This window comes from Nicotiana tabacum, chromosome 1 (assembly GCF_000715075.1).
Source record: "Nicotiana tabacum cultivar K326 chromosome 1, ASM71507v2, whole genome shotgun sequence".
In the NCBI taxonomy this organism is placed as follows: Eukaryota; Viridiplantae; Streptophyta; class Magnoliopsida; order Solanales; family Solanaceae; genus Nicotiana; species Nicotiana tabacum.
The window spans coordinates 209,432,635-209,456,692 of NC_134080.1; the positions used below are offsets into that span (position 1 = coordinate 209,432,635).

Genomic DNA, 24,058 nt, shown 5'->3' on the forward strand with positions numbered 1-24,058 from the left:
AATTAATTTATTTATTTAACAACATTCTAAAATATATTTTAATTATAGGGAGCTACACACTTACAAAAAGAAGGTGAAAATAGAGCTCGTGTTGAGGGATCAATATGTGAAGCTTATATCATTCAAGAAATTTCAACATTCAGTTCCCATTATTTCCTTCCTAACGTGCAAACTAGGCTAAACAAAGTTACTCGAAATGATGATGGAGATGAAGTTGATGCACCTGATGGTTGTTTGTCCATCTTTCTGCATCCATGACGTTCGAGTGGGGGGAAAGATGGTCGGTATTTGGCTGATCATGAGTGGGATGCAGCACATTTGTATGTTCTGTTAAATTGTGAGGAGATTCAACAATTCGTCCTGTAAGTTAAATTTTTGACCAATTTAGTGCACATATGTTTCATTAATGGGCTAACATAACTAGAATTTCATTGCTCTTGTAGTATTTTTGAAACTGAATTAAAAAGGAATTCGGAAAACATTAGCCTCGAGCAAATTGAGAAAGAGACAAATAATAGATTTGCCAAGTGGTTTGAAGCTTATGTGAGTAAATTACAATTAAATAAAAGAATTTGTAGTCTTTATTTGTCTTGGCTTAAAATTTATATTTAACTAAACATACTATTGGTTATTTATTTTATTAATAGGTCTTTAATCCAGCTAATAACATAACTGATGAGCGATTGAAAGACTTAGCTTCTGGTCCTTTTAAATGGGTGCAAACATGGCCTCAGTATATTACGAATGGCTATAAGTTTGACACTCTTACATATGGCTCTAACAAAACAACTATGAATAGTGGTGTGTGCATCAAAGGAACAAGTTGGAGTGACTATGAAAGTGACTACTATGGATTGCTCGTTGAGGTGATACAACTAGAGTATTCTAATCCGACAAAGAAAAGAACTACTCTCGTGTTGTTCAAATGTGATTGGTTTGATCCAACAATGGGCCGAGGGCTGAAGGTTCATAATCAATATGGTCTAATCGATATCAATCATAAGAAAAGTTTCTCGAGCTATGCCTATGAACCTTTCGTGTTGGCTGAACAAGCACAACAAGTCTATTTTGCAGAATATCCCAGTAAAAGAAAAGATAGGGTTGATTGGTGGGCAGTGTGCAAAATAAAAGCTAGAAGCCGTATTGATTCTCCAAATATCCCGTACCAAGAAGAAGAGGAGGATTTGCCCGTGATACTTCCAAATGTCACTGATGATCTTGACTGCTTACGTCATGAAAATGGTGAGCTGGAAGTACATGACTTTGAAAAAGAGACCGCTGAAATCGAAAGAGTGCATGATATTGATGATATTGAAAGTGATGAAGAGATAGAAGAATCTGATGAAGATGAAGAAGATGAACAAAGTAATTGAAATTTGAGCAAAATTATAGTGAAAATAATGACATTCATAGAAAACAAGCTGTTAAGTATAACACATGACTTTTACTGCAATATTTTTGTTTGTGTTCTTTATTGTGATTGCTGATATTTTCTACAGCTTGTAGCATTAGCAGTACATATTACATGATAGCAATATGGTACATCCCATGCAGAAATTGTTAGTTCCCATTGTTTACATGGCTATTTTCAAACAAGTAGCAGAATACTAGCTAGGCCAAACTCAAATCTATGATATCATTCTCCGCATTTTATATTCCAAAACCTTACATTTTCCTAGTACTAGGCTACTAGCTGAATTCGCAATTCGCGCTCATAACATATCTTGTGAACAAAATAGATACCAGATTGTGATAATCATATCAAAATCTCCATAAAAAATATAACAGGTAAACTATAAATCCTCCTCCCACTAAAAGACAGAAAAATATCATTTCTTATCAAAGAAGATCTATTAAAAAGGGGAAAAAGTAGGTGAATTGTTTTGCTAAAAGGTCAAATAGAGAGGTCTCTGTTATGCTTGTTGTAGCAAAATATTTGGATGGTCAAATTTTTATACTTTATATGTTCTGTTATGCTTGTTCTAGCAAAATATTTGGATGGTCAAATTTTTATATTTTATATGTTCTGTTTGTTATTATTATTATTGTTGTTCTACTCTTCTTGCCAGTATTTGATCAGGAAGTATGACAAGGGGAAGAGGCACTAAACGTAGTTGGGGAGGTCGTGGGGGCATGTCTAACAAAGGGGGAGAAGGCTACCAACAACTACCGAACACTTCTCATGCCAATATTAGTGAACCATCACCCCCTACATCTCAACAAGTTGGTTCAAAACAACATATTATCTCGTCTCATGAAAGTAGTTTTCGGCAGCTTATACGTACATCTCAAGATGTTCATGCTCAACAAACAACTTCTGCTTCTCAAAATGTTGGTGGTCAACAAGCAACTCCTGCTTCCCTAAATATTGGTCATCAACAAGCACCTCGTTCTTCTCAGGATGTTGGTTATCAACAAGAAACTCATTCTCAAGATGTTTCTGCTAAACAAACACTTGCATCTTATGGAAGTAGTAATCCACAGGCAAGACGAGATACTACTCGTGGAATAATATCTTTGAAAGTAAACGGAGACACGTAAGTAAATCTGGTTATACAAGTTGTGGTTAAATTCGTTTTCATTTAGTTATCTTCCAATAAAATATTATATTAATTATTTTGTAGATTTTGCCCACATGAAGCTGTTCGGAATGTAACAACAGCCTTTAAGAAAAGCTTCTCTGGATCATGGCATTGTTGGAGCAAAGTTCCGGAGCATGTACGAGATAGATGGTTCAATGACTTCGAGGTATTTATACTTAACTGTCGTAATTGACTTAACTTGATAAATGATACCAAACTGAATGTTTACTTTCTAATTGCAGAAAAAATATTCTTTTCCTAGTAAGGATAAAGTTTTTATTCGATGGACTTTTGAGCATGTGGGGAGTGAAAGGTTAAGTGACAGTTTGGGAAAAGCAAAAAGACAATTTTCAAAAACAAAAGAAATACCGGGATGGATTGCTAAAGATCACTGGGACGTTTTGATGGAATATTGGAACTCTGAGAATTTTACAAAGAAATCAGAAATCAACTCGAAGAATAGAATGTCATCTAATAATGGAGAAGGTCCTTCCTTACATACCGGAGGATCAGTTGCATTTGCTGAGTACAGAAGAAGACACGTATTTTTTTAATCTTTTCAGTATTAATTAGTATTAGTCTAATTTTTTTCTATGATATATTCTGTTAATTAACAATATTCTTAATGATTGCAGAAGGAGATAACAGGGAAAGATCTCCGTAATAATGAATTATTTCTGAAGTCTCACAGAACAAAAAATGAAAAGAAGTGGATATGTGGAAAGTCAGAAAGGATGTGGGTACGTTTTTATCTCATTTCTTTAGTGCAACACCTGCTGAGTCTTCTACTTCTCCCCTTTCTCATTGTTAGTCTTGTCTTTTCCTTCATCTGTGTTAGAAAAATATTTTATTATACTGTCCTTTTTTTACTTTTGTAATACCTGGTCGATGTTTTCATTCTGATTGTTGTTCTCATTATTTTTGTGAATAACTTTGCTCCCCAATAGGCTTCCCCATTAGCAGCTCCCTTCACTTTAGTATCAATAGAATGGTTACCAGCTACTCTATTAGTTGGATTCACCTTATCATCTTCATAAGCCCAAGGAAAATTTAACCCATGGTTTTTTGTTTATTTTACACTTCTCAAACTGAGAAAGTGGTTCAACTGATCAAAGTGAAAGTGGTTCAAGCTATCATTTTCTTCTATGCATGTCATTTCATATATCCTTTCTCAAATATTATGTATCTGAAAGTATCCTGATCCCTTGGCATGATTACTTATCATTGGTAATTGATTTAATCTACAAGTGATGTTATTGTGATTGGAATGCTGAAGTCATGGAGTTATTCAATGAGTTAAGAAACTGAAGTTTTAGGCTACTGTTGGATTTTGAGAATCTTGATGGTCTCTTTGGTGAGCATTGTCGAGTGTAAAAATATGCTATAATGATATTAGACTAGGAAGAAAAGTAGTAGGCAGCTTATTAGGTGAAGTGGGGCAGTTTCTGGTTATGATGGATGATAACAACCTTGGTCGTAGAGTAAATTAAGTCTGGGCATGGAACTAGGAGGGTATTTAGATAGACTTTCTTGTCGAAGGCACTGTTATATATATATATATATATATATATATATATATATATATATATATATATATATATATATATATATATATATATAAAACTGAATTTAATACAAAAAACTCCACAACTCTAACCTACAAGAGTTTGCTCACATTGTCCATCTCATGTTCAGATAAAGAAGGAGAGTATTGCAGCAAGCTACTAGCTAGAGTAAAACTAGCTAATTTATGATAAATGATCTTCAAATTTCAAAAGGAGTACTTAAATCAAAAGGAAGTATTGAACAAGAAAATAATTACTTTCAACAATATATTACTGCCACTTGAGATTAACTTTGGCTTGGAGGAAATAACAAATATTGTTACAGAAGTAAACATTATTTCTAAATATAGGTAGCTTTTATCTAAGATGACGGTTTCAATCTTTTTGCATTGTTGTAGGAAGGGGAACAAAGTTCTTCACAAATCTGGCTAGTTATAGTACTATGTTAGGAAGCTATGATACTATATATATTGTTACCACTCCTCCCCTCCCCTCTTTTATTTGTTGATTTAAATATGTCTTGTTTTGGCACAAGACATTAAAGTTATAACAGATGTAAGTTGGTGCAAATTTGATTGTGCTGGTCCTTTTAATTTTTACTCATATACCTTACTGGAAAATTTGGCAGGCTGTGAGGGACTACAACTATGATGACCATCTGACAAGATATGTGACTTAAGATATTAGTATGACCATAATTTTCTTTTGAGTACGTTAACTAAACACACACACACGAAGATACACACTTGTATAAGTTATGTGCATGTTAAATGTGTACACTAAAGCTGCAAGGGAGCTATCAATTATGTGCTATGATATGCCTACAGTGATTCTTTTCTTCTGTCCCAACAATGTTCTCTAGGACTAGTATTAGAGTTATTGTTCAAGGACATAATTATGGTAGAATATCACAAGCACCTATTATCTTACCCTGCATTTTTTGTTTATGAATTGTAAGAAAAGCTTCTAAGTTTTTGCACATTCTAAAGTTGAGAAACATACAACAACTCTATAGCACCTCTTCTTATGCACATCAAGAAATTAACAGTGATAAGATGCCATCTGATACTAAATGAATTGTTTTTTACATTTTCTATTATGTACTTTGACAATTAGAGAAGTTTATTTCTCCATTATCCATTTCTTTCATTACAGAACAATCTGACTGCTTCACACAAATTTTATCTACCTTGTCACTTTTTTATTCTATGTAATAACTAATTACTATAATTCTTTTCAGCATACATTTACAGAAATTATTAAGGTGAAGGTAGGTGAGACTTCAACATCAAGGGATGAAGAAAGTTTTGAAGTAGATGATGAAGAGATGGAAAGAAACATGGCAACAAATGGAGATGAGGAATGAGAAAAAACTAGCGAAGAAACTGTTGTGGATTTGTTGAAAACCATACCAGATGGGCAACTACTAAAAACTTGGATTGAAATAGCTGGAGGCGCAAAAAAGGGAAGAATATATGGTCTTGGTCCCAAAAATTATATTCTGGCAGATTCATTGGACAATAATTGTGCATCCTCTAGTGCTCTTAATCCTCCAAATGTTCCTACTCAACAAGTTTTTGAAACACCTGAATTTCAGCAACTTCTTGATCGTGCAATGGAGCAACGGATGGAGAACATGTTGGCACGAATTCAAGCAGATATTCGGGAGGATATGCAAGAAGAAGTAAAAGTTGCGGCTCGTGCTGTCGTGCGGGAGATGCTTGATTTAACTTCTCAACCACCACCAAACGGCTCTGGTTGTCCCCCATCTTAGAATAGTAGAGTTTATGTTATTAATTATTTAATTTAAGGCATATTTTATTTGCCAATAGACATATATATACTTCGTTGTTCTAGGATTAATGGTACCATGATTATGCTTACGTACAAATTTATGGATTTAATTATTTATTTTGTCTCATGTCAAATTACGTAGAAAATTATATTCGTATTTCATCATATATAATATAGGAATTATTCCAAGCTAGATTTAGCCTGGAAAATATCCCAAGCCAAACCAAATATAGGCTAGGATATTTATCAAATTAGCAACCAAATTAGCTATAGACAAAAATCCTACTAGTAATTTAGCTAGAACGTTTGTAAGTTTAGCTAGGGATATTCCTAGTTATGTTGTAATGAAATCAACGCTCACCAGTCAAAATTTGCTTGGAATTTAGCTAGTCTAGTCGTAGCAAATATTAGCATGGAATAAGTCCTTAGCTAATAGCCTAGCTACGCTTCAACAAAGTCAACATTGACCAAAGAAAGTTTGCTTGGGATTTAGCTACCACATTTCCTAGCAAAGGATTGCGAGGGATTAGTGCCAAGCAAATATCCCTAGCTATATTAGCAACGGATAAAATAATTTTTTTAGCTAAAATTTAGCTAAGAGCATATTAGCTAAGGTCAATTTCCTAGCTAAATCGGTGTTAGCTAGGACTCTTGGTAAGTTAGCTAGAATTTTGGTTCCTAGCTAATTGCATGTTCTCTTGTAGTGTTTAGGGGCATGCATTCGATTTATCGATTCGATTTTGACCCTTATCGATAATTACTTATCGATTATCGATTTGTACATATGCATATCGTTATCGTTTCAATAAGGTTTCGATTTTTTCGATTTCGATTTATCGATTTTTGGGGCTTATCGATTCGGTTATCGATTACACCAATAAGAAAATTTACGGGATTCCACGGAAAGTATATCGCTGCAAACACACCTAACTAATATGGACAAAAGGAAGCTAAAATAAGAAGAGCACCGTTTATAACATAAAAATTGTGTCAACAAGCACATGCAACGAAACTAAAGTAAGGGATCAAATGTATGTCACCAACACTCCAACGGTATAAACAAATAAAAAATCAAAATACATTATCACGGCTAATTCTGTTTTCCATTAATTTGAACTTCATTCCCTTGAGCTTTAAATATGATCATTCCTTAAATGTGGTAGAGGAAATAATAGGGTTAGAGACTTAGGGTAAAGGAAAGAGTATTATAGAATAAGGGTAAAAAAATTAAAAAAAAAATTAAAAAAAATTAAAAACAATTTACTGTAGCTTATCGGTTTATCGATAAACCGATAATCGAAGAGGACAAAATCGAAATCGAAATCGATAAATCGATAAGGAAAATTTTGAAATCGAAATCGAAATCGATAAACCGAAAAATTGAAATCGATAAACCGATAACAAATAATCGATTCGATTTATCGATAAACCGATTCGAATGCACACCCCCTAGTAGTGTTAAGTCATTTACAAGTTTTATTGATGGGAAAAGGTTTGAAATGGTTATTTTGGCTTTGATGTGGCAGCGTATACGTAATGAAAGAATTTGATCATATATTACTAATATTTTGAGCTTTTATTAGTTTAGCTTTAACTTTAATTGTTATCAAAAGAAACAAATGTTTTCCTTTAGTTACAACTTTAGGCTATAGTAAATAGCATTGACTATCATTTTGTATTTTCTTAGGGATAATTGATTCTAAGTAGTTGTCTGTTCTTTATTATATTTTATAAAAGTCATACGTGCAAAGTAAGGGTGATAAATAAGCAGGTTAGGATGATTTTGGACGGATTAAAAGGGACTGAGCAATAAATGTATTAATGACTCGCCCAAAAGTTACTTGGGCTGAGATGAGTTGTGTCGATATGAGTTAAAATTTGTGAGATAGTCCAACTCGCCCAACTTTTATCCAGTTTTAGTTAGTGTATTTTTTCTCATGAATTGTTTAATTACCAAATAAGACCCTTTTTTTTGTTTTTGTTATGATCATATATAACATGTCAAATACAAAGAATTATTTTAAAAATATTTTAGCAAAGTTGCTCATGGATCAATTTGGACTAAAATAATTCAACTTTTGATGGGCTGGTTCAAGATGGGGTGAGTTCAACAATGGGCGAGTCAATAAGCGGTCCAACCCTAGTGAAAAGTTACCTTTAAAAAAAAGAATATGCTCCAATTTTTTCCCCCGAAAGTATATGTGTAAGTTGTAACTAACAAAAAGTAAAGTAAACCTATGGATGATAGTCCTTGTTCTCTAGTGCTCCTTGTTCAATTGAACGTCACGAAATTTTAGAAGGGTGAATTCCGCCGATATCCCATGTTAAAACTGGCCTAAAAATGCTTAAAAAATAAGGGGCATTTGCATCTATACCCGTTTTTTGTGTCACGTTTTAATATGTGCCCGGTTTGTAAAAAAATTACAAGCGTACCCGCTTTTTCACATAACTTCAGCATACGGAGTTGAAGTAGCAAAGGCAATCACGTAAAACTTCAGCATTCTAGTAGACAGGCCTGAAGTAGCAAGTGTGTTGAACCAAGTGTGCTGAAATTTTTGTTTATGTAACTGGCGAACTTCAGCTCTAAAGCTGAAGTTTTTATTTTGTAACTCGCGAACTTCAGCTCTAAAGCTGAAGTTTTTGTTTTTGTAACTGGCAAACTTTAGCTCTAGAGTTGAAGTTTTTGTTTTGTAACTCGCGAACTTCAGCTCTAGAGCTGAAGTTTTTGTTTTGTAACTCGCAAACTTCAGCTCTAGAACTGAAGTTTTTATTTTGTAACTATCGAACTTCAGCTCTAGAACTGGTGATGCTAAATCAACTAAGCCTATCAATCTAAAATCCAATGTGGTCAAGCTGCTGACGAGAAAATCATGCTTAATTAACATTGTTTATTGATCTAAAATCCAATACAATTCGAATCTGCTAATAAAAATCACTCCAGAATTTGCTGTAATATTTTGACTCAAATAGAAGAAATCATGATATCACTGTCTAAAAGAAAATTAAAAGGCACTGGTAAGGAGATTAAGATTAAAAAGATTATGCGCACTATATGAGAATGTTAGTCCTTTGCCCCAAAAAGAAAAAATAGTATCATATTTATGGCAATCATCCCATGAATTGAAGTTCCATAGCAGCAACAACAACAACAGCAGCAGCAACAAGAAGAAGAAGAAGAAGAAGAAGAAGAAGAAGAAGAAGAAGAAGAAGAAGAAGAAGAAGAAGAAGAAGAAGAAGAAGAAGAAGAAGAAGAAGAAGAAGAAGAATGAGGAGAAGGAGGAGGAGAAATGGGGCTGAAGTTATTTAAAAAGTGGGTACAAGTTAAAAAAATTTAAAAAAATGGGTATAGGTTAAATGGGGGCGACCAAATAGGGCGCCCCGTGCAATATTTACAAAAAATAAGGGTAAGTATAGTTTGGGCAAATCCAAAATCCAAATCCAAATCTGATTTTTTTTTTAGTTTTTTTTGGTTTGAATTTTCGGATTACAAATTAGATTTTGGATTTAATTTTAAAAGGTTGGATATTGGATTGGATATTGAATTTGGTACTTCGGATATTTGGATATCCGAAAATTTGAAATTTTTATACTTTATATTTAGTCCATTATTCATATGACAATAGCAATAAGTTCAATACCTACCCATTGGATATCATCTCATATATTCAATATTAATTACTAAGTTACTATCAGAATACTTTTTATTTGGACATGATTTTACTATTGCTACTTCTTATCGGCCGTATTAATGTCTCTATTGTATTTTTATAATAATTTTATTATTTGAATACTTTATTTGGATGATTGCGGCAAGAATGAGGAACTTTTTCAGGCAATTTAGCATGAGTACTTCATTTGGATATTCATTTTTGTAAAAAGTAGCAACATCTCAACTTATACACTCAAAATCGAAAATTCATAATATACAAACTGATTAATCTGAAACGGAACTTAAAAAATCCGATCCAGTCTGAACTTATTTAGATTGAATTTGGATTGTCATTTCTTAAATCCGAAAATCGAAAATCTAAACCGAAATTCTCATATCTAATTCGAACTGCCCGAACGCCCACCCCTACTCAAAAAGCCTAATAGCAAGTGCATCCATGGAAGGTCAAAATAGCACGTGCTATCCAGTTTTTGGACTGGTAGCTGAAAAATAGTTAGAGTTCTTAAAATCACTGGAAAATAGTCACTATTTTATAAGAAGATAAAATCTGGACAAAATATCCTAGCTGGAATACGGAAAGTTCCAGCATATATGCTGGATTATGAAGTTGCTATGTAAAAACTTTTAGCATATTATGTTGGAACTCCAGCACATTATGAATTTCCAGCATATGATGCTAGAATTTATATGTAAAAAATTCGAACTCCGGCATCTTATATTGGAATTTTGTCGAATTTTTAAGAGTGTTTTCGTTCAAATTTAATTTTTATACAAAAATATAACTAAATTTTGATTATTTTGAAATTGTGACTTTTTAATTAGCAGTTATGAATCAGACTATTTCTAAATTTTTTTCGCCCATAGAAGGGGTTAATGGGCACTAGAGATTAGAGAAATCTTCGCTAATTCTCACGTTTTGTATCTATTGTTTAGTAAATAGATATTTTTTTTACAATTGGACTTTTTAGATAAAGATCTAAAGATTCGCCTCCGAGCAAACTGAAAATCTTATGAAAAATATTAGACTGCTATAAATATATTATATTATGGATGTTCATTTAGTACTCCGTTGTAAATAATCTTCCTGAAGAAGCTTATCCATATGAGACTCCACCGTAAATATGTTTATCTATTTAGTACTCTATTGGAAATAAGCTTCCTGAAGAAGCATATCACTTCGGTACCCGGTTATGGATAAACATTACCCTAGGTAGAAGATTATCCATACCGAGTATAATAAGCTTATCCATTCAGTACTCCGTTATGGATAAACATTGCTCTCAGTAGAAGATTATCCATATCTAGTATAGTAGCAGCTTACACAGCAGTTTGCGTAGCAGCTTACACAGCAGCTTGTAGTAGCAGCTTACACAATAGCTTGTGTAGCAGCTTACACAGCAACTTGCGTAGCTGCTTACACAGCAGCTTGCGTAGCAGCTTACACAGCAGCTTGTAGTAGCAGCTTACACAACAGCTTCCTTTCTTCTATAAATAGAAGAGATTTCAGTTCATTATGTACATCAGTTTGAATTCGAATAATATATTAAGAGATTTCATTAAATAGAAGAGATTTCAGTTCATTATGTACATCAGTTCATTAAGAGATTTCAGGCCCTCACCTTGATGAGGGCCTGAAAAATGGAATATCTTACTGTTAAAAATCCAGTCATACTGTGGAATAATTTGAAAGATAGATATGACCACCTGAAGATGGTCGTTCTTCCACAGGCACGATATGATTGGACTCATCTAAGGCTACAAGATTTTAAATCTATCAGTGAGTATAATTCTGCTATGTTCAGAATTATTTCGCAATTGAAGTTATGTGGTGATAATATTACTGATCATGATATATTGGAGAAAACTTTCACCACTTTTCATGCCTCGAATATGCTCCTGCAGTAGCAATATCGAGAGATGGGATTTAAAAAGTATTCTAAACTTATCTCACATCTTTTTATAGACGAGCAACATAATGGGCTATTAATGAAAAATCATGAAAGCCGACCTACTGGTTCTTGTCCATTCCCTGAAGTGAATGAGACGAACTTCCACCAGGCTAAACGTGGAAAAGGTCGCGGCCCCAGTCGTGGTCATGGTCGTGGTCGGGAAAGAAACTCTAATCATGGTAATAATAATGCACCAAAGAACACTCCTCAACACCAGCAGTGGAAAAGGAAGGAACAAAAGCATGAAGCGGCGCAAACACCAAATGCAGAAAATGCATGCTATAGATGTGGAGAAAAAGGGCACTGGTCACGTACCTGTCGTACGCCAAAGCACCTGGTTGAGCTTTATCAAGCCTCCCTAAAGAAGACAGAGAAAAATGCTGAAACAAATTTTATTTCTGAAGATAATTTAGACTTCATGCATTTGGATGTAACTGATTACCTTGCACTCCCAGAAGGAGAAACAAGTCATGTAATCGGTGGTGAATCTATAAAAATGTAAATATTTTAATTTTTGTTGTTTGTAATAGATAGTATGGTTATGTAATTGTTGTACATAAAAAATAAATTATGATTTGATAATGATGTTTACTATAATATATCTTATTTATGTCATTTTGAAGAATATGGATAATATTATTAGATCAACTTAAACTCTAGCAGAGTTTGCAAGAAATATACAACCACCAGAAGTAGTTATATTTCATATATCTCATTGTAATTAACCACCAGAAGTGGTATATGTCTATGATCACCAGAAGTGATAATTTAGGCTTTCTATGGTTACAATTGAAGATAAACTACATAAATATTCTCTATATTAAATGCACGCCTCGATTTGCTCCTGAAGTAGTAAATATTTTAAAAGAGATTGAGGCATCACGATTTGATGTGATTAATGTGCATTCCGATAATTATGTTCGATTTCCTGAAGGATGAGAACTTTGGATAATATTAATCCATTCCCTGAAGTGAATGTGACAATATTAATAAATCGGGTAAATATGAACGCACTCTTGTTATGAATATATCACAGTTCACCTTCAGAAGAGGTAATATAATTGAGAGAATATATACTCAATATTTCGTATTTTAAATTTGCTCCTGAAGAAGTAACACAATTGAAATTGCCTCCTGAAGTAGGAAAATATTATGAAGAAGAGTTTTCTTGTGCTTAAACAATTGTTTTACATTATTTATTTGATTGTGATTTTCTCTCATGATACCAGAAGTGTATGAGAAATATTTGATAGTACAAAATGTATCAACAACTCCTGAAGAGCTAACTGTTTGCCTAAAGGATACATGACACCAGTAGTGCCAGATAAATATTAGATTGTGGATAATAAATGAAGGCTCTCGAAGAGCTTATATACAAATATGTCATTCATATTATATGATTATGGTCAAAACATATGTTGTAGTAAACCTGAAGTTTACTAATATAAATGACTATCATATTGAGACTACAAATGATTGGAAGATTGATAATCTTCATGTTTCCACAATCATAGGGGGTAAAATAATATGTATGTGGGAAGTTACCCGCCTTATTCTTTAATTTGTACTATATCATGTATCACAGTAAACCAGAAGTTTACTAAAGCAAAAGTTTATGCCATAGTAAACCAGAAGTTTACTAAGAGATAACACATGACATGATAAACTTGAAGTTTTCATTTGTCATTTTTAAATGAGCTATTTGAGAATTCAGATAAGCATATACTAAAGAACTAGAAGATTCTTTAGGAATTCTCATGTGCTGCTTGCTCTCATAGTGAATTGATTATACCAGCTAAAGTTGGGACTAAGACCCCTGATTCTGAAATATATAAAAGGTGAATATGGGCTCGTTCACCTATCATGTGAACCACTTATAGGTGCATATATGAGATGGTTACATGTGTAATTATTGTCAACCTGCAGTTTGACATTTGGAATTGCTTTTCTCGATTAAGAGCATAATTTTCAGATTATGAAATTAAGACAGTTCATCTTGATAATGCTGGTTTATATCCAAGCTGGTTTAGCATTGAATACCTCCTATTAATGGCTAAACCATTTCTTATGAGAACAAAACTTCATGTGTTGGTCTAAGATTTTCTAAATTGCATATAGCAGCACTTGTATGCATCAGATCAACAATATATGATAAGTCCTCCCTTTACAATTGGTTTAGGATCAGAAACCAAATATTTTTACTATCTTTTGTTGTGTGGTATATGATTAATTTCTCTACCATAATACACAAAGATATGTTTCCCAAAGATGATTGGGGATATATGTTAATTTTTCTAACATTTGGGGGATGGAATAAACAGTTGAAAAATATGCTATATGAATCGAATTATCATGATCCTCACTTAGAAGATAATTCAAATCGAATGTCAGAAGCATTTGCTGATCCAAAATTAAATATCATATTTCAGCTGCAAATGCTCCTATTAAAATTAAAGTCCCAGAAGGATAGAGTTTACTGTACGCATGAAGCGTGGTAGACCAATCGGTTCCAAAGGTAACAATCCTTAAAAAATAGTAGGAGCTAATGATCAAAATGAGGAGGAAATAAGCTCTAGAAGAGCCCACGACATAACATTTCATGAAACTCCCAAAAAAGGTTCAGGTACCTGAAAATAAAGAAAGTGATGAGATCTCCACAAGTTATGTCGCTTCGGAACTGACACAAAATGATCGTCGACGATATATTTAATACAATATAGTGCACAATATTGTAAAAGATTGTGAGGATCGGACTAGCAGTCCAGACACTTGAAGATGTCATACCATTTAGATACAAGTTTTAACTTATATGACTTATTTGGCTAAATCTATATGAAGATCCTTGAAGGATTGAAAATACCTGAAGCATATAATTCAAAGTATTGATAAATGTACTCGATCAAATTATAAAGATCTTTGTACGGTTTAAAGCAATCTGTGCGCGTGTGGTATAATCGCCTCAGTAAATATTTGCTGAAAGAAAGTTACATAAATTATGTTATTTGTCCATGTATTTTTATAAAGAAAATGTCATCAAAATTTGTTACACTTGCTGTTTATGTTGGTGACATAAATCTTATTGGAACTCCGGAAGAGCTCCAAGAGAGTCTTAAAAATACTTTTACATGGACAAAGTGTACCCACTAAGTACACCAATGAATATTCAATCACTTGAAGTGAATAAGGATCCATTCCAACCTCTAGAAGAGGATGAGGAGCTCCTTGGTCCTGAAATACTCTATCTCGGTGTAGATGGTGCACTTATTTATCTTGTTAATGCTAACAAAAGTGGTGCAGATCGTATTGGTAATGCAGATGCAGATTATTTATCCGATACCCATAAAGCCCGATTTCAAACTGGCAAACAGGGAGTGCATATGATTGAGATCAATGATTCATTCGAGAAACATGTGGGTTGGAATGTGATAAAAGACCCACAATATTATACGGGGACAATGTTTCATGCATAGCACTATTAAAGGGAGGATTTATAAAAGGAGATAGAACGAAGAACATTTCACCAGAATTATTTTACACACACGATCTTCAGAAAAGTGGTGACATTGATGTGCAACAAATTCGTTCAAGTGATAATCCAGCAGATTTATTCACTAAATCTTTGCCAACTTCAACTTTTGAGAAGATGGTATACAAGATTGGAATGCGGAGACTCAAATATTTGAAACAAGGTTTTCATCAGGGGGAGTAAAATACGCGATGCACTCTTTTTCCCTTACTAAGATTTTTTCCCATGGGGTTTTCCTTATAAGGTTTTTAATGAGGTACCTAGCAATGCGTATTACTAAATATGTGTACTCTTTTTCCTTTACTAGGATTTTTTCCCACGTGATTTTTCCTAGTAAGGTTTTAATGAGACATATTACCTTTTAATGAACATCCAAGGGGGAGTGTTATAAATATATTATATTATGGATGTTCATTTAGTATTCCGTTGTAAATAATCTTCCTGAAGAAGCTTATCCATATGAGACTCCACCGTAAATATGTTTATCTATTTAGTACTCTATTGGAAATAAGCTTCCTGAAGAAGCTTATCACTTCAGTACCCGGTTATGGATATACATTACCCTAGGTAGAAGATTATCCATACCGAGTATAATAAGCTTATCCATTCAGTACTCCGTTATGGATAAACATTGCTCTCAGTAGAAGATTATCCATATCTGGTATAGTAGCAGCTCGCATAGCAGCTTACACAGCAGCTTGCGTAGCAGTTTACACAACAGCTTCCTTTCTTCTATAAATAGAAGAGATTTCAGTTCATTATGTACATCATTTTGAATTCGAATAATATATCAATTTCTCTCTATACTTGTCTTTACTTTATAGTCTTTATTTTATAACAGGGATCCACGATCTATAATTTTATAAGTTATTGTAAACGCTAGACTACAATCTAATATTTTGTGAGTAAACTAAATATTAAATGAGCAAACATTATCCATGAGTCTTAACGTTGTTGTCAGAAAGGAGCAACTTTGCAAGGACTAGTTTTGCATAATTTATTAAAATTGGTAAAAAATTTAAACAGTAGCCTAAAAAAGGGAACATTTGTGTAAAGCAGCCATGACACTAGCTATATCTGGACTAAAATGTTGTATGGCCCATTTTGGTGATTTCACCATTTTGGGCCTTCACTGACAATTATGTTATCTCTCCCTCTTTACCCAACGTGTGAAGAAGTGTTATTTGTATTAGATAGGGATTTTTTCCTTCCTATACTATATATGAAACTTTATTATCAATTATGTGCATAGTATCTAAATTACCCGCTTAGTCCATATTTTTCCTATAATTTCTGTATTCGTTTATTAGGAATTAATAGGGCAGAATCTTCCCTTAATAACGCGCGAAAAATCAGGAAAGAATCTTGGGATTGATTGATTCTACATTAAATTCAAGTTTTGAAACGGAAAGGAGATTTCTTATCTGCGTAATTTACTCTTAAACTACAATTCAATTTTTTTTTTTGAAAAAAAGTACGAACAGCTTCAACAAACTACGAACAACTTCAACAAACTGAATTCAAATTGTAGAATTCAAATCTTCGAGATTTAACAACTCAACATTGCTATATTCTGTTCTTCGTCGTTTTGAGAAATCAAATTGGCGATCATATATCTGTTCTTCATCTTTGTTTCTCTCAATCTAGAAATCCAAAAAAACGGAAAAATTAGAATAATACATCAGCAACAACATGCAATCATGTCTAAAATCGCAATCATGCTACAATTGAATGGGAGTTGGGATAACTATGACAGATTTAGAGATTTTGAAGTTGATGCCATTGTGGTAGATGAGAATGCAAGATACAGTATTCTGATTTCTACAATTACGAAAAAATTTAGAATAATAAATTAGCAACAACACGCAATCATGTCCAAAATCGCAATCATGCTACAATTGAATGAGAATTGGGATAACTATGGCAGATTTAGAGATTTTGAAGTTGATGCCATTGTGGTAGATGAGAATGCAAGCTACAGTATTCTGATTTCTACAATTGCAGAACAACTATCGATTGATACTTCAGAAAAAATTGTAGAAATCAAATACATGATGAACAACAATTGTCCCCCAATGGAGATTAAAAATGATATGGGGGTTCGTGTGTATATGGAGACCAAAAAGGAGAATAAAAACTTAGGTTCATATCTGTTATGTATAAGTGTACGAGATTTCAATATGGAATTGTCACCAACGATAACACAAGTGCAGGTTTGTATAGTTCGAAATTGCATAGAATTATGATTTTACGGTATTATCTACAAAATTACTACATTTACCTACAATTAAACTACAAATCAGCTTAATGAAAGAATAAAGCAATGTTATTTTCAAAATTATCTACAAAAAATACTACATTTATACGACAAAATAAACTACAATCTATGATTAGAAATTGTTAATTTCAAAATGTTGTCTTCAAATAAAACTACAATCTATGTTTAGAAAATCTAGCCAAATAAAATACAAATCAGTTTAATTATGTACGAAGCAGTATTGTTTTCACAAATTTCTACAAATTGCAACAGTTATAGTACAATTTAACTACAATGTCTGACATCCTAAAATGGATGACTACAAAATTTTCACTATATCTACAAATTATCTACAAAGATTCTAAAAAATTATAATGACACTGTTTATCTTTATTTTGATGCAGGTTTGTCTGGATCCCTAAAGTTACTTGATATGCCATCCTCTCTAGCTATAGAGGAATATCAAAGTGAAATAATAACAGAATCTACGCAAACTGCTATTGAAGAAGGACAAGTGTATCAGGACAAGCAAACTGTAACTGCTGCAATGAAGCACTTTTCTGTGATGCACAAGTTCCAGTCAGAGTTAAAAGATCTAGTCATAGAAGGTATGAAGATATTTGTGGAGAAAAGATCATTAAAAGCAGTGTTTTACTCAAGATATGTGTTTTTTAAACATTGTAGATAAATTGTAGTTATATTGTAGTTTATGTTACTTTATGTTAAAACAATCCTTTTGTTGCATCTACATTTATAATCTGTATTAAGTATTGTATTTTTTTGTAGCTATTGGCTTGTATGCATTGGTGAAAACTGTAAATGGCACTTCAAGGCAACGTCAATTAATGATTCCGCAATGTTCAAGATAAGGAGTTTCAACCGACAACACACATGCTCCTTAATGGACGAAACATTCATACAGCGCAAACGTACTGCAGCTGTAGTTGGTAGCATGATCATTCCAAAGTATTGTGATCCTAAGACTGTTTACACACCAAAGGACATACAAACTGACATGTTATCCGAACACGGAGTGAACCTAAGCTACATGCAAGCATGGAGAGCAAAGGAAAAGGCTTTACAGTTTTTGAGAGAGAATCCGGCTGACTCCTACAGCAAATTACCCAAATATTTTTATATTCTTGAGGAAACTTATCCTGGTTTGGTTGTTAAATTGAAGAAGACATCAAATGAATGTTTCTTATACGTATTTGTTTCTCTTTGTACATCAATAAGTGGTTGGCAACATTGTAGGCCAGTAGTAGTGGTTGATGGGACATTCTTAAAGTCAGCCTACAGGGGGATTATGCTGACAGCAAGCACCATGGATGCAGCAGGTAAAAAGTGTAAAAAATTTGTAGTTATTTTGTAGGCAGTCTATAAAATGTATATATATTGTAGTTATTTTGTAGCTATTACATGAAATGTAGATAAATTGTCTATATTATGAAGATATATTGTAGTTGTTATGTATTTATATTTTTATATACATTTTCAAAGCTGCCAATTAATATTTTATGAATTAATAATGTAGGTACAATATTGCCCTTGACATATGTTGTGGTTGATTCTGAAAACGACGCATCTTGGAAGTGGTTCTTTGAGCAATTCAAGCAGGCATATGGTGAATGGCCTTCAATGTGTGTCGTTTCAGATAGGAATGAGAGTATACTGAAGGCAACATCAATTGTCTATCCGGGCATGCCACACTACTCTTGCATGTGGCATATTTGGACAAATATAAGGTCAAAATTCAAGAAGGGTCATCTACAATTACATGAATTGTACTTTGCTACAGCACGGTCATACACTCTGGATGAATTTAATGAAAGAATGTCGAAGATTGAAGAGGTAGACCCGCATGTGAAATCTTACCTATATGATATTGGCTATCATAGATGGTCAAGAGTACATGCAACTGTGAATAGAACGTGGACAATGACATCAAATATTGCAGAGTCGTTGAACGTTGTAACAAAAGATGCAAGAGAGCTGTCGATATTTGATCTTTTAGAGTATATATAGACACTGCTAGAACGTTGGACCAACGAGAAGTTATTGAAGGCGAAGGGTACTTTCACAAGGGTACTTTCACATTTCTTGGGTCCAAATTCAACAAAGAATTAGAGAACAAAAGAATATAATCTCAGAAGCTTAGGGTAAGATCTGTTTATTTGGTGCAGAAAAAATAAATTACTTAATATGCAGTGTTTCCAGATTGTAGATAAATTATAGTCAAATTGTAGATAATTGTAGGTTGTAGATAAGGTGTAGAATATTTGTAGATGATTTGTAGATAAATTGTAGATAATTTATTTTTATGATTGAGATAATATTTTTTCTGTTTGTTCTGTAATTTTAGGTGAGGGATTCAACAGATCATATACATACTATGTTAGATGGTTTGAAGCGATACATTGTGTGTCTAGAAAACAAGAAATGTAGTTGTGGCCAATTCCAACTTGAAGAACTTAAATGTGCACATGCTTTAGCAGCATTAAGGCACAGGAATGAAACATATGAAAACTATTGCTCTCCGTATTACACAAGGGAGAGCCTTCTGCGTACATATGAAATACCAGTAAATCATATTCTTGATAAAAGCAAATAGTATGTGCCACAACATATTTTGGATGACGTAGTAAATCCACCGACGGGAGATAAAAGGTAGCCAGGGAGACCTCAAAAGGAAAGATATAAAACATATGATGAAATAAAGTCAAAGAAGTACAAGGTGTCATGTGGAAATTGTGGAGGTGAAGGGCATAACAAAAGATCTTGCAAGAATGCGCCCAAGAAGAAATGAATATCATGTAGTTAGAATAGTTATTCAAACTAACTGTTAGTGAGTTAAAGTTAGCAGATTTTTTGTGTAATCGTTTAAGTTTTTAAAGATCATTATGAAGTAGACTACAAATTTGTTTATGTGTGTTTAATATGCTTTTATGTATTGTGTCAGGCATCTAAATTTGTCTTTGATATAGTGTAATTAAATTTTAATATTTATTATCTACAATACATTTGATATTAAAAAAGTAACTTTAATGTAAAGTGTTTCCAGATTGTAGGTAAAATATAGGTTAAATGTAGTTAAATTGTAGTCTTGGTAATAATTTGTAGATGATTTGTAGATAAATTGTAGATAATATATTTCTATGATTGGAGTACTTATTTTTTCTGATTGTTGTGTAATTTAACTTCAACTGACAGTTATATACAGATATTACCTAGAATTTGAAGGTATTTCATAAAAAATATGAACATATACAACTACAAAATTATATACAATAACTACATTGAGTGTTTCCAAAATGTAGATATTGTGAAGATTATTTGTAGGCAAATTGTATTCTAACATCAAAATACTCATGTTTAATATAATGAAGATACAGTGCTGTAAACAACCAATTTATATTCAAGTGAACAACTAATATTGAAAGATAAAATAACAAAACAAAAAGGTATGCTGCAATAAAAAAATAAAAATTTTGTTCATAAAGTAGTGTATTCTCCTTCAACTACAAATTGGCATCAACTAAACTAGGAAAACAGGACACTACTTCTTCTTTCTCTGGACTCTAGTCTTTTCATTCAAAGCAGAAGCACCCTTTCTCCTTGCTAGCCTACCTGTAACCTCACTTTCACTGATTGACCCATCTTCTTGCTTCTTTGTAGCAGAGTCCCATAGGAGAGCTCCATAGCGTCTACGGTGTTGGTCGATATCTGAAAGGTCTTCTGAAGGGATTGACAAATCTCCAAGGCTAACATACTCCGCAAAAGCAGCCACAAATACACCACAATCGCTACATAAGACAAAAAAATTAATTATTTAACAAATGATTATAAAAAAAAAAATTAAACATCTAGAAAGAGAGAATAGTTTTTTTACAGTGATCCTTCCTTTTGCTGTGGAATCTCCGCAACCATCCACTGTATGTTGAGAGGGTCTGTAACTGGTTTCTCAATGTATGCCTTTGTGGTCTTGAAGTCAATGTCTTTACGCTTCCCGAAGAAACCAATGCAACACAAATACAGAGGGATAATGATTGAAAGCTTATCAACCATGATTCAACAGCATTATGATGGTGTGAAGATACCATGGAATCATACACATAAAGTTGTCTGTCCGCTATGTCGAAAACGACCAAAAACCAATGGAAATTCTCTACAATGTTCACGGGCATAATGACATAGTAAGCTTCATCCCAGGCAACATTAGCAAGAAGTCTATACCCAAGAATATATTCTGCAACATCATCATCGGGTTTAACAAACGAATACTTTTTTTCTGGCGGAGAACTTATGAACTTCTCATATATTTGTTCAATCTTTGACTTGAACAAGCAATCGGTTGTTGTAAACCTAGTGTTGTTGTTGTTGGGGCTATATTTGCCTCTTTTTCTCAGGTAATACATAATAACATCAATGTGCTGCAAAATAAAACAAAATCTACTATAAGCTACAGTGTAACTACAATTATCAACAAAGCAGCGACACTTTAAACTACAAAGCCAGAATTCAAATAATCTAACAAATAGCTACACTTTAGCTACTATACACAACAACACATGGAACACAACAACTACCATAAGGTCTCAATAATATCTACATTCAAACTACAGTTAATATTATAAGTCTTCAACTTGCTCTACAATTTAACTACAAATTAACTAATCATGAAATACAGATATACCAATTCTGTCCAAATTACCAAATATATAATTTTTACATACAATTCATCATTAAATATGATACATAAGTTCCAACCTAAATACAATCACACTATAAATAATAAGAGCAGCATTTATAAGAAATGTCTACATTATATCTACAATTTATAATAAAAGGCATGGTCACAAATATTTCATATCTACAATATAACTACAATTATACTACAAAACAGAAGACAAAATATATCTTGTGAATTTATTCTTTGATACTTACCGAGTCATTGAGGACTTGTCCGGGGTGAGAAAGGGAATAAAACCAGTCCTTCTTTTGGTTATCCTTTATGGAAAAGGGAGCCTTCCTCCTGTAACAACAAATAAATGTCCAATCAAAAAAATCACAGAATGAATTACATATTTAAACTTTAAAATGCTGAAATGGAAGTGTCAAATTAATCATTCATACCTCTTAGATACTTTGTCACTATGGTGGTATAACCACTTGTTGAACTTATCTAACACATCAGAATCTACATTTTCACCTATAAGAGTTGTGAAGGGGTGCTTGAGGTAGAAAAATTTAGGTCCAATAGAGCTGCTGCCTCCAGAACTATATAGAGGTATGAAAAGTGATCGTGCATGTTTCCCCGGTTGCGTGGTTCTCCTCGGATGAATAGGGGTTGCTTCATCTGGTATGGGCTCGCCATGCTTAACCAATTGTGTTAAGTTGTCTGGCAACTCAAAGTCATCCAATGTCACACCCTTCTTATCAATGCCTGATCCTTCAGAAACAACTTCATCCACATGTTGTGCATCTTCACCTTCATTTAGCTGTTTCTCAATGACTTGTTCTGTCTGAGCTGCTACAGTCACTCCGTGAATTGGGGACTGTGCATTGATATCTTCAATATCCGTTACATAAAACATAACTTACTTAACAGGAATGTAAAATTGTATAAACAACAATTATTTATTCTGAATGACAGTATGATATTATACCTGCTTGTTCTACCTCAGTTGCTTCTTGAAATTCTGAATATAAGTCAACATGTGCTGGAACATGTTCTGGACAAACTACAGCTTCAATTTATAATTAAAAAAGGTAAATAATACTAGATAATGCTACCTTGAAAGTTGTAGATATATGTAGGAAGTTGTAGATAAAATGTGAATAATAAAACTATGCTCTATAAAGTTTTATACTAAGTGTATATAATTGTAGATACATGTGTTGCTTGTGCTTGCATGCACTTGATCACCAATATTGAACTGAAATTGCTGGTTGTTCACTCCTTGTTGTTGGTCATTGTTTTTGGTTGAACTACGAGCAAACTAAAGATTTTATGTTAGTTTGAGTATATTGTTTCATATGTCATAATTTGTTTTGGTATATAAATATATGTCAACTCTTACCTTTGCCTCATCCACATCATATCTCCTATTTATCAAATTTAAAACACTCTTCACAGAATCATCTATAACCACTCAAAGGTCATGGAGTTCCTCAAATATAGCCTTCCTAAAATCCTCTAACTTTCCATCAACCTAAAAGTTAAAAATATAGTTAGTTGGTAATTTTATTCAAATAAATTACAAATCAGTTTAATTATGTACGAGGCAGTATTATTTTCACAATTGTCTACAAATTGCTACAGTTATACTACAATTTAACTACAATGTGTGCAATCCCAACAGGGCTGACTATAGAATTATACTACAATTTAACTACAATGTATACTACATAAATTGTTATGAAATGTAGATAAATTATAGCAAATATATAAATATATTGTAGTTAATAATATTACTTGCTCAATTACCTTTTCTAGCTTCCTGAGCTTCTTAGCCACAGATTCCTTGTCCTCTTGACAATCTGTATGTTTGGGTTCCAATGTTGGAGAATCAGCATTTGGAACTTCTGATGATTGTGCACCTTGTTCATCTTCATACTCAATCTTGTTTGGCAGAGTAGGCACTCCAATCTCTTCTCCAGATTCAGTCATGCTTGTGAACTGAATAATGAAAAAAAAACAGTTAGTTCCACTAAG

General features: G+C 33.1%; 2 protein-coding genes across 2 annotated transcripts; both read left to right on the forward strand.

The window, feature by feature from the left end:
* The first annotated feature begins 878 nt into the window (after positions 1-878).
* LOC107777335 (uncharacterized) lies at positions 879-6,029 on the forward strand. Its single transcript, XM_075219638.1, has 5 exons — positions 879-2,537; positions 2,625-2,748; positions 2,825-3,124; positions 3,218-3,322; positions 5,388-6,029. The coding sequence occupies exons 1-5, from the start codon at positions 2,086-2,088 to the stop codon at positions 5,511-5,513; spliced, it is 1,107 nt and encodes a 368-aa protein (XP_075075739.1). The 5' UTR covers positions 879-2,085; the 3' UTR covers positions 5,514-6,029.
* A 12,215-nt stretch (positions 6,030-18,244) lies between these two features.
* LOC107768228 (protein FAR1-RELATED SEQUENCE 5-like) lies at positions 18,245-19,954 on the forward strand. The gene is made up of 3 exons (XM_075223177.1): positions 18,245-18,680; positions 18,878-19,314; positions 19,706-19,954. The coding sequence occupies exons 1-3, from the start codon at positions 18,245-18,247 to the stop codon at positions 19,952-19,954; spliced, it is 1,122 nt and encodes a 373-aa protein (XP_075079278.1).
* The last annotated feature ends 4,104 nt before the right edge of the window (positions 19,955-24,058 follow it).